Here is an 11,469-nt window from a genome sequence, read left to right as displayed (position 1 = left end):
CTTTGGCAATAGTTGTCCGATTATTGAGCGGACTACCTTAAATGATTTGTGGATCCATTCTTCATCAATCTGCATCAAAATCCAGGAACAAAATATTTTTTAGATTTTTTGTCAATTTTTCTGGGTAGACCCCTTTGAAAATGGGGGAAATGCTTGAGACGTCAATATGGACAATACCGAAAGCCATATCTTTGGCAATAGTTGTCCGATTCTTGAGCGGACTACCTTAAATGATTTGTGGATCCATTCTTCATCAATCTGCATCAAAATCCAGGAACAAAATATTTTTTAGATTTTTTGTCAATTTTTCTGGGTAGAACCCTTTGAAAATGGGAGAAATGCTTGAGACGTCAATATGGACAATACCGAAAGCCATATCTTTGCCAATAGTTGTCCGATTCTTGAGCCGACTACCTTAAACGATTTGTGAATCGATTCTCTATCAATCTGCATCAAAATCCAGAATCAAAATATTTTTTAGATTTTTTGTCAAATTTTCTGGGTAGACCCCTTTGAAAATGGGGGAAATGCTTGAGACGTCAATATGGACAATACCGAAAGCCATATCTTTGGCAATAGTTGTCCGATTCTTGAGCGGACTACCTTAAATGATTTGTGGATCCATTTTTCATCAATCTGCATCAAAATCCAGGAACAAAATATTTTTTAGATTTTTTGTCAAATTTTCTGGGTAGACCCCTATGAAAATGGGGAAATGCTCCAGACATCAATACCGAAAGCCATATCTTTTCCAAGAGTTTTCTGGTTCTTGAGCGGAATACCCTAAAAGATTCATGGGGGAATCTCATGGATATGAGACGACAATATGGCCCACGCCGTAGCCCATATCTTTGCTACTAATCACCCGATTGTAAAGCAGAATACATACCTTAAATAATTTGTGAATCGATTCTCCATCATATATTTGTTTTTTTCAAATTTTTTGCAGAAACTTTTTAAAAATGACCTTTTAGCAAAAAAATAGCAGAAAATATGACTCTAACAAAGGGAAAAATGCATGGGAGAGCCTGTGTTCCCTACCTCTGCTTATAAAAATAATCTGACTTTCATTGATTATTCAAATTTGCATCTGACACCCTTTGTTGAAGATGTTTATAATTATTAATGTCATGATAAATCCGATTAATGAATGGAATTCTTCATTGGGAATCATTCGTTTCAGATCAGTTTCAGGCTCTATTTCTCTTTAAGTTTCTGCAAAACGTTAAATTAATTGGAAATCCGAACCCTTGCTTTTGGAAATTTCGAATCGGATTGCAGATGCCCGGAAGATGTTGTCGAACTCGAGTGGATTCGAATATCAGTTAACTGCGTCCAGTGAACACAAACTATGCCGCCGGCTGGCCGATATAGTATTGCATCTTTAAATGAAGCCTGTGTGGCAGGGCGGCCATTATGCAATCTATGCAATGGCAGGTCCGGAATATTATCTAGTGCTTATCGCTCACTCAGTGCTCGCCCACTGATGCATAATACGGGGGCACACACGCTACATGCACACATATGCTGTGGCAAGGTTGCAAGATAGTGGGTTATTTGTCGTTAATATGCAAACAGTTAACTACGCCCGCCATCCATTACGACGTGTGTGAGGGGGAGTGTGGGCGAATGCGCACACATTTGTGGGCTTGTGTCCGCGTGTTTATTGCATAGCTTATCGGAGCTCACATAGAGCCGGGTTCAATCACAACCGGAAGCGGAAGTTAATTGAACACAATGTTTAATGCAGCCAATAGTTGATGGTTTAAGCACTGCCCCAATCACAACAACAATTAGCGAATGCAAATATTGTCAGCCAAAGCTTACGAATTCCAAAAAAAAATGGTCCTATTTTGCGAAGCTCGCAGCAGAAGGGAGAAAAGTAATTTGTCGCTAACCAAGTGTGTACTAACCTCATTTTACTAAAAGCATTAAAAATAAAATGTAATCACATGCTTCATAAAAGTAATAACTATACACACATACACTGGGACAAGCATAGACACACACGGCTCTATCATAGACAGGAACGAGCTTCCTGCACTTCAAAACGTGCCTGACTACGTGTCGCTATAAAAGTCCTTCTCTATGCTCCGTACGAGTTCCACTCTAACATGTCAGTCATTGCCAAGAAGCAAGGAGGCTGCCATTCTCTCCATTGTCTATGTCAAAGGACTCGTCCTAGCATCCTGGCATTGGGGCAACGTATCCTGCCTGCTGGCGTCTATGGACATTAATGTGCGTGAGCACATCTGATTTTTATGAGACGATTATGAGTTGCCTTTTATTATTTGCCATTGGCCCAAAGTGTTGCCGCAACCACAAGACTTACACGAGCTCGAACCTAGCACTTCCTAGTGATCGAATATTTGTCCTGGAAGGCATTCCCTGGACACATAATCTTTCTTTGATGAAAAACTGAAAAAGGCCAATTCGAAATTGGAATGAGGACACAAACTAGCAGGTGAATGCTCTAAGCCGATGCAGCTGCAGGAGGTGTCATTAAGCTTTCATCAATGCCCGAAATGCAAATCCCAAATGACTTTACAGTTTCTCCTACAGTTGCATTGGACAAAAATTCTTTAGACTTAGGAAATATTTTTATCTTAGCTACTTCTTACGACGAGACTAAAATGATTTCTCAAATCGCAATTATTAAAAAATCTTATACAAGCCAATGGGTTGTCAGGCTTATCCCAAAGATTCTTGATTAATTTCTCCCAGTGCCCCAATTCTGATGAAAGAAGGCTTTAAGCCATTTCTGAATTGTGCCTGAAATCCACTGTGTCAAGTGTCAGAAAGCTCGTTAGGAGCCGTAGTAGAAGTTACCGAGAGCATTGTCATGTTGCATGCGACAGCAAACAGTTGCACTTTATCGAGAATCTTCATTTGGCTTACTTTCACTGGAGGATTTTCTTTTATGAAATTTTGAAGCATCCTTCAAAATGAAAAATTCATCTTGATTAATGAATGGCCTAGCAATATTTTCCGACGAATTTGCCGCCTTGTCTGAGATACAGGCTTTTGGTATTATTGGTTTCCAGGCGCTTCAATTCGATCTATCATAAAATGTTGATGTATTTTTTGATTGAAGCACTGTGGAGAGAATTAGTGCTTACTCGTGCGGACATACTAAGAAAGTTCAAGTATTATGCATGCTCACTTGCCCACATCAATTACCAGTGTGAAAAATACCATTTCTATATTTTATTAAATTCTAGTCGGTGTTCCAGAGGAATCAAATACTAAACACTTATTAAATTTTTGGAGTCGTAATCTTTTCAGTGTACTCTTTGCTCACACGCTTGCCCACGTTTAGACCTCTGACAGATTGGCCATGCGTGCCAAACAAACCCAAAACATTTCCCCAACTTTCTCCATAACCTCCTAAAATAACAACACCCCCATTCTCAGGACCGTCCTGGGCAAACGGTCAATGTCCGAGGGCGAAAGTTTATAATAGAATTTTTAAGCATGAATAATTATGTGAGTAAGACTCCTTGCCAGCTGCTGCTGTTGCCGCTGCGCTGATTGGCCTCGTTGTCCTTCTTTGATTATGCACGGGCAGACATCAAATTTACTAATTATGGTAATTGATTTTAATTTAATAAGCACGCGACTAGACTGCCCAACAACGTGCCATTTATTTGGGTTCAAACGTCGTAAAGTTTTCTGCATGTTTCTTGAGTTTGCTGGCCATGAGGTTCATGCTGAACTGGATGCAAATTACAATGTAGCTGACCATTCCAAAAATAAACTGTACAAATTATTTATGAAAAATAGATGAAACTAACAGATTATCAGACTTGACTTTGGAGACTTGACCTCACCTTTCCCAGCATTTCTGTGCTGACTTCCACCAATCCTGCGGCACTGAACCTGCACTTTTCCTGTCCCAACTGCATACAGAGTCGGTTGAGAGCGGCATTAAGTTGGCGGTTCCTCCGATCTGTAGTGACCGTGTAGAACAAGAAGCGAAACCTTCGTTGCAATACATCACAGCGAGTACAAATCCAGCAGGGTACCATAATTTCCAGAAGCTTGATGCATTCGTCTGTGGCACAATCTGCAGCAGAAGACAATATATTCTGTGATCTTGAGAAGTATTTTAAAGGTAAAGTATCCAAGGGACGGTTACTAACACCAAACATTTGCATCTTTATTCTGCCAAAAAATGTTGAAATATAACCAGTATGGCATTGCAAAACAATGCACGAATGTCCTGCATATTATTACGAACAAGCTCAGCTGAAAGGAAGTCTCCACACACCTTATAGATGCCCAGAGTAGACCATGTACTTTTTGGAAGTGTCTCAACTTTTCCAGAGACAGACGTCGAATAGACAACGCCTCAAATCGAGTTTGTTGAAGTTCATTAACGATGTTTGATGCGACCTCGTTGAGTTCATGGTGCAAAGCCCATACCACGCAACAGTACAAATTAAACTCCGTCAATCGCAACTATATTGCCACATTCGAATACATGATGTAGTAACTTATCTCAAAGCTTTCGAAACCAGTTATTATAATATATATTATGAAGCATAAAAGCCACAATATATAGACAACATTGCAATACTTGCGAATGCGGTTCAGATTCACCAGATGGCAAAAAAATTGATTTAAATAAATTATAATCCCTTCAAAGTGTTTCTCAATTTCCTGGCTGCCATTTTTCCATAGTAATTCCAAAGCAACGACGGCATGACAAGTGATTAGGGTGGAAAAATGCGCCACATCGAAGAGTTTCGAAAATTCGTCAAATATATTTAGGTAGGCTAGTTTATACTGAAAACCAGATCGCCAGTATATGAAATATATCATGACGATGAGAAGAACTAGATGGCAAACCACTTTTGAAACCAGAAAGTTTTTAATTGGCAGCATTCCTAAGCACTTCATTAGGAACCGAATGCGGAGCACCGAGGCACTGTGTAGTTCTTCGGAATTTGGACTCATGACTGAAACAGTGTTGGATTAACCTCAACGCCGACACTTAGTAAATTACAAATTTTTGATTATCAGACAACTGGGGCACTCGCGTCAAAGTGAATTAATTGAAATGTCATGATAGAGACTAAAAAATAGATTTTCAAAACTTAATAAAAAAGGTACTAACAATATTGAATCGTTATGTCCGATTGCTGGACGATTCCCAGGTACATCCAATAGGGCAGGGCCGAGGTGTCCACAAAGAACTTCACCAGCACTGTGATGAGACTCAGCTTAAAGTTATGCTCTACCCTGCGAATAGTTTGCCAAAGTAATCCATGGATTTGTTGCATTCTTTCCAGCTTTTTTATCGTTAACTGGCGGATGGCCCATGGTTCGTACTGGGTTTTCTGTAGTTCCTCCAGAAGATTTGAGCCAGCTAATACAAGTTCTTGGTAAAACGCCAAAATCACAGCACAGTACAGCGTGAACTCTGAAAATCTCGCCAGGGAGACTAGCTCCGAGTAGAGGGCGTAGTATGTCAGGGCTCTACTATTCCACACCGTCACACAGCAAAAAACGAAACATCGAATGAATAATGAAGCATAAATGGGTTTGCAGTAGCCACGCACCCGTTGTAGGTCCACATTCTGGCCGAGGTGGGCTTTCAACTTAAAACGTATCTCCTCGAGGTGGTTATCTATTTCCTTGTAGTGATTCCACCATATAAGTTCCATGCCGATAATAAAATGAGTTGTGGTCAGGCCTACAAAGTCGCTCAAGTCAATGGTGCGCGAAAAGGTGTCGTTCATAAAGTCGTAGGTGAAATCGTAATTAAAGGTGAATCGAAAGTAGGCGGACACCGCAATTGAAACTATGAGCCACAGATTACAGATTAATTTTGGTAGAAGATGATTCGAATAGGGTAACATTCCAAAATACTTCATGGCACGTCGCATCCGAAATAGCGAGACAGCGTGTATTTCTCCGGAAACTTGATCCATGACTGAACCCCTGAATAGAAGCCTTTCTATTGGACTTTCTAACTAATTGGCTAATTAAAGATTATCATTGAAATGTGGTCAATTATGAAGAAATGGACATTAAGGGATGAGCTCCCCTTTCTTTTTGTAACACCTGAAATACGTTTTATATTCCTGTGGACCTTTTCACGAAAAAAAAACGTATTACAATTCTATTTTCATCTTACATCTGCCAATTAAGACATTTTTATTTTGAGAAACATTTCAATTTGCCCTCCTGCCTGGCTGCTGATAAGATTATTTTTGTAATCGCCCAAAATGACACATTCCCCATTCAAATTATCATCAAAGTGATGCCGAGACTAAGTGGAAGCAGATGCCCCAGTGCCCATAAGTGAAATGATTTGTTAATTTCATTTCGCCACCACTCATTCCCATCCTCATACTCATACTCATACCCATACCCATTCATATTCACACCAACTTGGGGGCGATGAAAATTGCTTATCAAAAATATGGCACGAAGGCGTGGTTTGGGGGGTGGCGCACATAAATTTGCATGCCTTTATTGCAACCACAACGAATTGCGGAGCTGGGAAGACAGACTTTGGCAAACAAACGAGGAAATGTACACACACGCACGCAGAGGCGCCACAAACACATACACTCCCACACAGCCCGGCACAGACACTTACGTCCGCTTTACTGGTTTTTATGCAACCACCGTGGCACTTTGTTTGCACACTTGTATAACACCTGCAGAACGAACGCCTTTGGCGGTGGAAGTAGCAAAAGCACTGACTGTGTATATACGAAGTAATGACTTAATTGCCTCGCTCTCAAAGCTCCCCAAATCCCCAACCACTGCAGCGCCGGGCCAGTGAGCCACTGAACCACTGAGGCACTGAAGCACCCAACCCGGACGATTGATCCAAAACCGCTGTCTGAATGGTGGTGCCTGCAAGAGGGCTTCATAATTCTGCACAGGTGTCGAGGGCGCTTTGTCTTTGATTGTTCGTCTGGAGCGACTCTAATCTCTGCCAGCCACACCATCAGCAGAGGAAGCAGAAGGACTCCATGTCCTGTCTAGCGTTAGGATACTCAGCAGTTGGTTTGGGAGCCACTTCAAACTCATAGAAGGAGCTAAGGAGTCTCTGGTCTGGGTTCAATTGAAGCAATTGTGCGGCGTTGATTTGTATAATTTTGTAATTTGTATACCGAAATTGTGGCCACACATGTGTGTGTGGCGGTGGGTGGGTTGGTGGGTGGGGGCAAAACCATTTCGCTGTTTTGGGGGTAAAAACGTGTATAAATAAATTAAAATGTATATTACCATGTGTTCTTGTAAGGGGCGATGCAAAAGTTTTTTGAAATTCAAGATTTTGGCATACCTAAGGTTTCATAATATTCCATTTTAACAATTAAACAAATTGTAAATCTGAAAAATATGTTGGTCAAATTTCTAAAAAAAAGTTCTGTTGATTACGTTTTGGGTAATCTAATGTATATTACTAATGGGATGTGTTCTTGTAAGGGGCGATGCAAAAGTTTATTGAAATTCAACATTTAAACTATTAAAAAAATGTAAATCTGAAGAATATGTTGGTCAAATTTCTAAAAAAAAGTACAGTTGATTAGATTTAGGTCTTTCTTTAACCAAAGCCCAATAAAAATACTAGAAACACACCTTTAAGGATTCATTATGAATTAGGTAAGATACCCATTTTCATTATTGGCAGTGCGGTTTACATACTCTAGAATCTACCCAATCGGACCCAGTTGCTAAATGTAATTATCGAAATACTTGCCATGGGCTTAGCATCTATATGGTTATGATATGCCATAGGCAACGTAAGGCATTAGTAAGTGCCCTGCACGTGGCCACAAGGACCGAGTTTGCTGACTTTGAGTTTCCGGGAAATGTGTGTGTTTGTTTGCCTTGGTTTGGTTTGGAGTTTCCCAGTGCCTCGGATGACTCTGGTTTTGTAATTCTGATGCGGATGGCTGAACATCAGACACGCGCCTCTGCCACAGATGCTGGTGACGACTAACCCAGCCCATAACCCGGACAAACTGGAATCCGGCACTCTGACTCCAGAGTCCGGATCAACTCATATGTGGGAGGCTCTAATGTAAGTCATTTCGTGTTATCTGATTTTAATTTGGCGCAATTTCCCTTTTCGCACCTGTTGTGACCTACCTGAGCGGCACTCACTCCGCTTCCCAGCCTCCGGCTTGCCATTAAAAATATGCAAATATAAATATGCTAATTTGCTGAAAATTGATTTTGCAATTTAATTGAAAATTCCAGGGCACACTGGTTTGTTGTAATTGTTGTTGCCATTGTGGTTGTTTTTGTGGCGGGGTGGGAGTGGGAGTGTGTTACATGAGTCTTGTCGCTGCGGTTGTTCGAACAGCTGCCACAAATTGCATAAATACGAACAATACTCCCAACATTTCCACACTTCCCCCAAAACATTTCCAACCTTCGCACATCATTTGCAACTTTTTGAGCTGCTAGCTGCTTTTAATGGCATTAAAATTGCCAAAATTACAACACGCATCACACACAGCCTGTTCTGCTCAGATCTGCTCTCTTCTGGACCCCCCAGTTGAAAATCAATAGAAAGAAAGTTCAATGCGACGATTCAGTGCCCCAGTATTAGGAGGCACTCCCTGACAAATGTTGCGCCTGATATATGGCCCCAGACTGGCTCAATAAATTCCATGTCGCTCTCCGTGTTGATTTGCAAAAATGTCAAATGTGGGGCAAGTGATAAATGTGCGGCATTTGGCGAGCAATGCAAACATGGCACCTTAAACTACAATCAAAAATAATTGCATTTTTCACAACCCAATCATTATGAGAAATGTTTCAGGGGGAAGTCGAAAAAAAAAAGAAATAATGATATTGAAAAAAAGCATCAAAGCAGAGAGAAGCGAAAAAGCTGGGCGAAGAAGTCAAAAGTCATGACAATCCCGGCCAGACAATTGCAAAAAGTCACTGGAATGGCAGCTAACATGGCCAGCTAAGTGATAACAACACACAAGCCCACACATACACCCATGTGTGTGTGTTTGGCATCACACTTCGGCAACATCATTTATCTTGTCTTGGCAGCCAGCGAGTCCTAGTCCGAGTCCGAGTCGATGTCGAAGTCGCCTGCAGTCTGAGGTCCTGGAGCTCCAAATCGGACAGGACCCCGCTCACTGACCGAGACAACAACTAAAAATATATTTTCGCCATTGCTATTTATTGCCGAATTGGCTTATTTTCTTATTTCTGTTCGGTGCGGAATGTTTGGCTCTATTTCTCACTTTAATTGGCAAGGTTAAGCGCGGGTGGAGAGTTCATTGAAATGAACCCTAGATTCACTTGTTATTCGATCGCATATTTTTATATTCCTCCTACCCAGCCAAAAGCCAGAAGAAAGAAAAAAGGTCACTGTGACAATTATCAAAGCAGAGTTGTAAAAGTTTTCATGCTTTGGTGGGGATTTGAAGCGTAATGACAGCTCAGTTTTTGTGTTTCTGTTTGCGTTTTCTGCTTTTCGGGTTTTCTGCTTTTTGGGTTTCATTCCGTTGTTTTGGCCGCCAGACGTCGCAATTAGGCCAGCAAATGTGGCGAGCAAAAGCCGAAATTGCCATCGGCAGAGGGCAGTCCTCCGTCCTCCGACCTACGCCATTCCGTCCTCCATTGCCAGAACAAGGACACATCCTTTGGGGGAAAACAATTGAAGATTTATTGTCCCTCGGCGCATTCTTTTGGCACTGCCAATGTGCAAATTTGCGTTGAAATATATTCTCGCCGAAAAGTTGTGTAGGCAGCGCATAGAAGTATTCTATACTTTTCCCACAAATCATAATCGATTCATTGACAAGCCGATGTCGACGCCCCATTCTTGCTTTCTTTGGTTCCATTTTACTTAAAGTTAAATAAAGTATTAAAGGATTTTCTTTCTGACAACTTTGTTTTATTTTCCATTTAAGGAGCGAACAAACCAAATTAAAAAGGAATAAATACTCTTAGAAGCTTATAATAAATCATAAATTGTATTCAAAACTAAATTTCTTTTAAAAATGTATCTCATTAAAGCTACTAACTATCACTTTACTTTGTATTACAGGTCTGAGACAATTTGCGCAGACAGGATTAGCCGACTTCACGCCAAGTGGTGTCAAGGACAAGCCAAACTTATAAGCCGATTTCTTTAAAAAATATACATACATATATGTAGAAGCATGCTGTCTTTCAGGCGACAAAAGTCTATTGAATATTCAGCATTGGTTGCAAAATTAAGACTGAGGACCCTGAGACAACAAACAGCTCAGGTGACTGCCACGGTGACAGCATTATATTCTGGTGCTAAAGATTTTTACAAGCGCGCTGGTATGGGTGTTCTCTCAGATACAGATACAGATACAGATACATCTACAGCTACAAATCCAAGGAACACGAGGCGGCTACAGCTCCGCTTAGCATTGCTCCTTATTGCTGTTTACCATATTTGCGCTTATTTGTTTGTCGACTGTGGCAAATATTTGAATTCAAATTCAAACGTGCTTGACACATAATACTCCGCCCGGAGCCTCAGTCTTCGTAGCCTATTTCGCTCCGCAAATATTTTATGAATTTCAATGCGCCACCAGCGTCAGGGTGTGAGATGTGTGGATGTGAGCCGAGGTTAGGTGCAGCTGGAGCAGGAGTACCTGAAACCGGCAGGTGACACAAATGCGACGGCGAATAAAAGGCAACAAAATGTGAAATTAGTTTGACACGTGTACCTCGGCATAAAAGAATAAGAAATAAACTCACAAACACGAGTACAAAATCATCTCGGCTCAGACAGTTGCAGAGCTTTAGTCCTTGAAATAATGTCGGTTTAAGGAATCTACGCGAAGAATGCAGAAATGCTGACAGGGAATTCAAGTAACTCAGGGCTGGAGAAAGGCTGGTTTGCCACGGCGCATTTTAAAACGAAAATGAAGCTAATGACTTGGTATGTTTATCGGAGAAGATTACCCATCTATGAAAAAACAATTACTGAGTGCTTATATTTCTAAGAAATTCATTTAGGAAAATAATTTTCTTATACAATCCATATTGAATTTCGATTTAATTTACCTTAAATTTCAGAGATAAGAGCCTGCAGTTGTAAGAATCTGAAGAGTAAGAAGACCAGAGTGCACATGATGGACTTAAGGCATTCGTAATCGGATATACATGCATATAGGCAGACTGACAATTGCATATGTAAACGAAGTAAGCGCACAAACACATTCCACCACAAATCTACTTAAAACGCAATTAAGTTGAATGCAAATACGGTTGGGAATTCGGTTCGCTGACGGAATGGCGGTGGCGCAAGGACCTCCGGTTAAACAATGGCAGTCGGAATAAAGATGCAGATGCATAAGCCGCCTTCCCCTTTATTCCGCCATTTCCATCTTGTGCCTGACACGCTTACTCTTTGCAAGCTGCATATACAGACTAACGTAATTCTTGCAATAAAATATTCCGCGAAATAAAAACAATAAAGTGAAAGCCACTGTT

The 11,469-nt window shown here is 40.8% G+C and overlaps 1 protein-coding gene across 1 annotated transcript; it reads right to left on the bottom strand.

The window, feature by feature from the left end:
• Positions 1–3,643: 3,643 nt before the first annotated feature.
• Positions 3,644–5,936, bottom strand: Gr98a (Gustatory receptor 98a). The gene is made up of 3 exons (XM_017236064.2): positions 5,120–5,936; positions 3,831–4,066; positions 3,644–3,757 (listed from the first exon to the last, which is right to left on the bottom strand). The coding sequence occupies exons 1-3, from the start codon at positions 5,934–5,936 to the stop codon at positions 3,644–3,646; spliced, it is 1,167 nt and encodes a 388-aa protein (XP_017091553.2).
• Between the last annotated feature and the right edge of the window lie 5,533 nt (positions 5,937–11,469).

Source organism: Drosophila bipectinata, chromosome 3R (assembly GCF_030179905.1).
Source record: "Drosophila bipectinata strain 14024-0381.07 chromosome 3R, DbipHiC1v2, whole genome shotgun sequence".
NCBI lineage: Eukaryota > Metazoa > Arthropoda > Insecta > Diptera > Drosophilidae > Drosophila > Drosophila bipectinata.
Note: the sequence above shows the minus strand (reverse complement) of the source record. Positions and strands in the feature narration are given on the sequence as shown.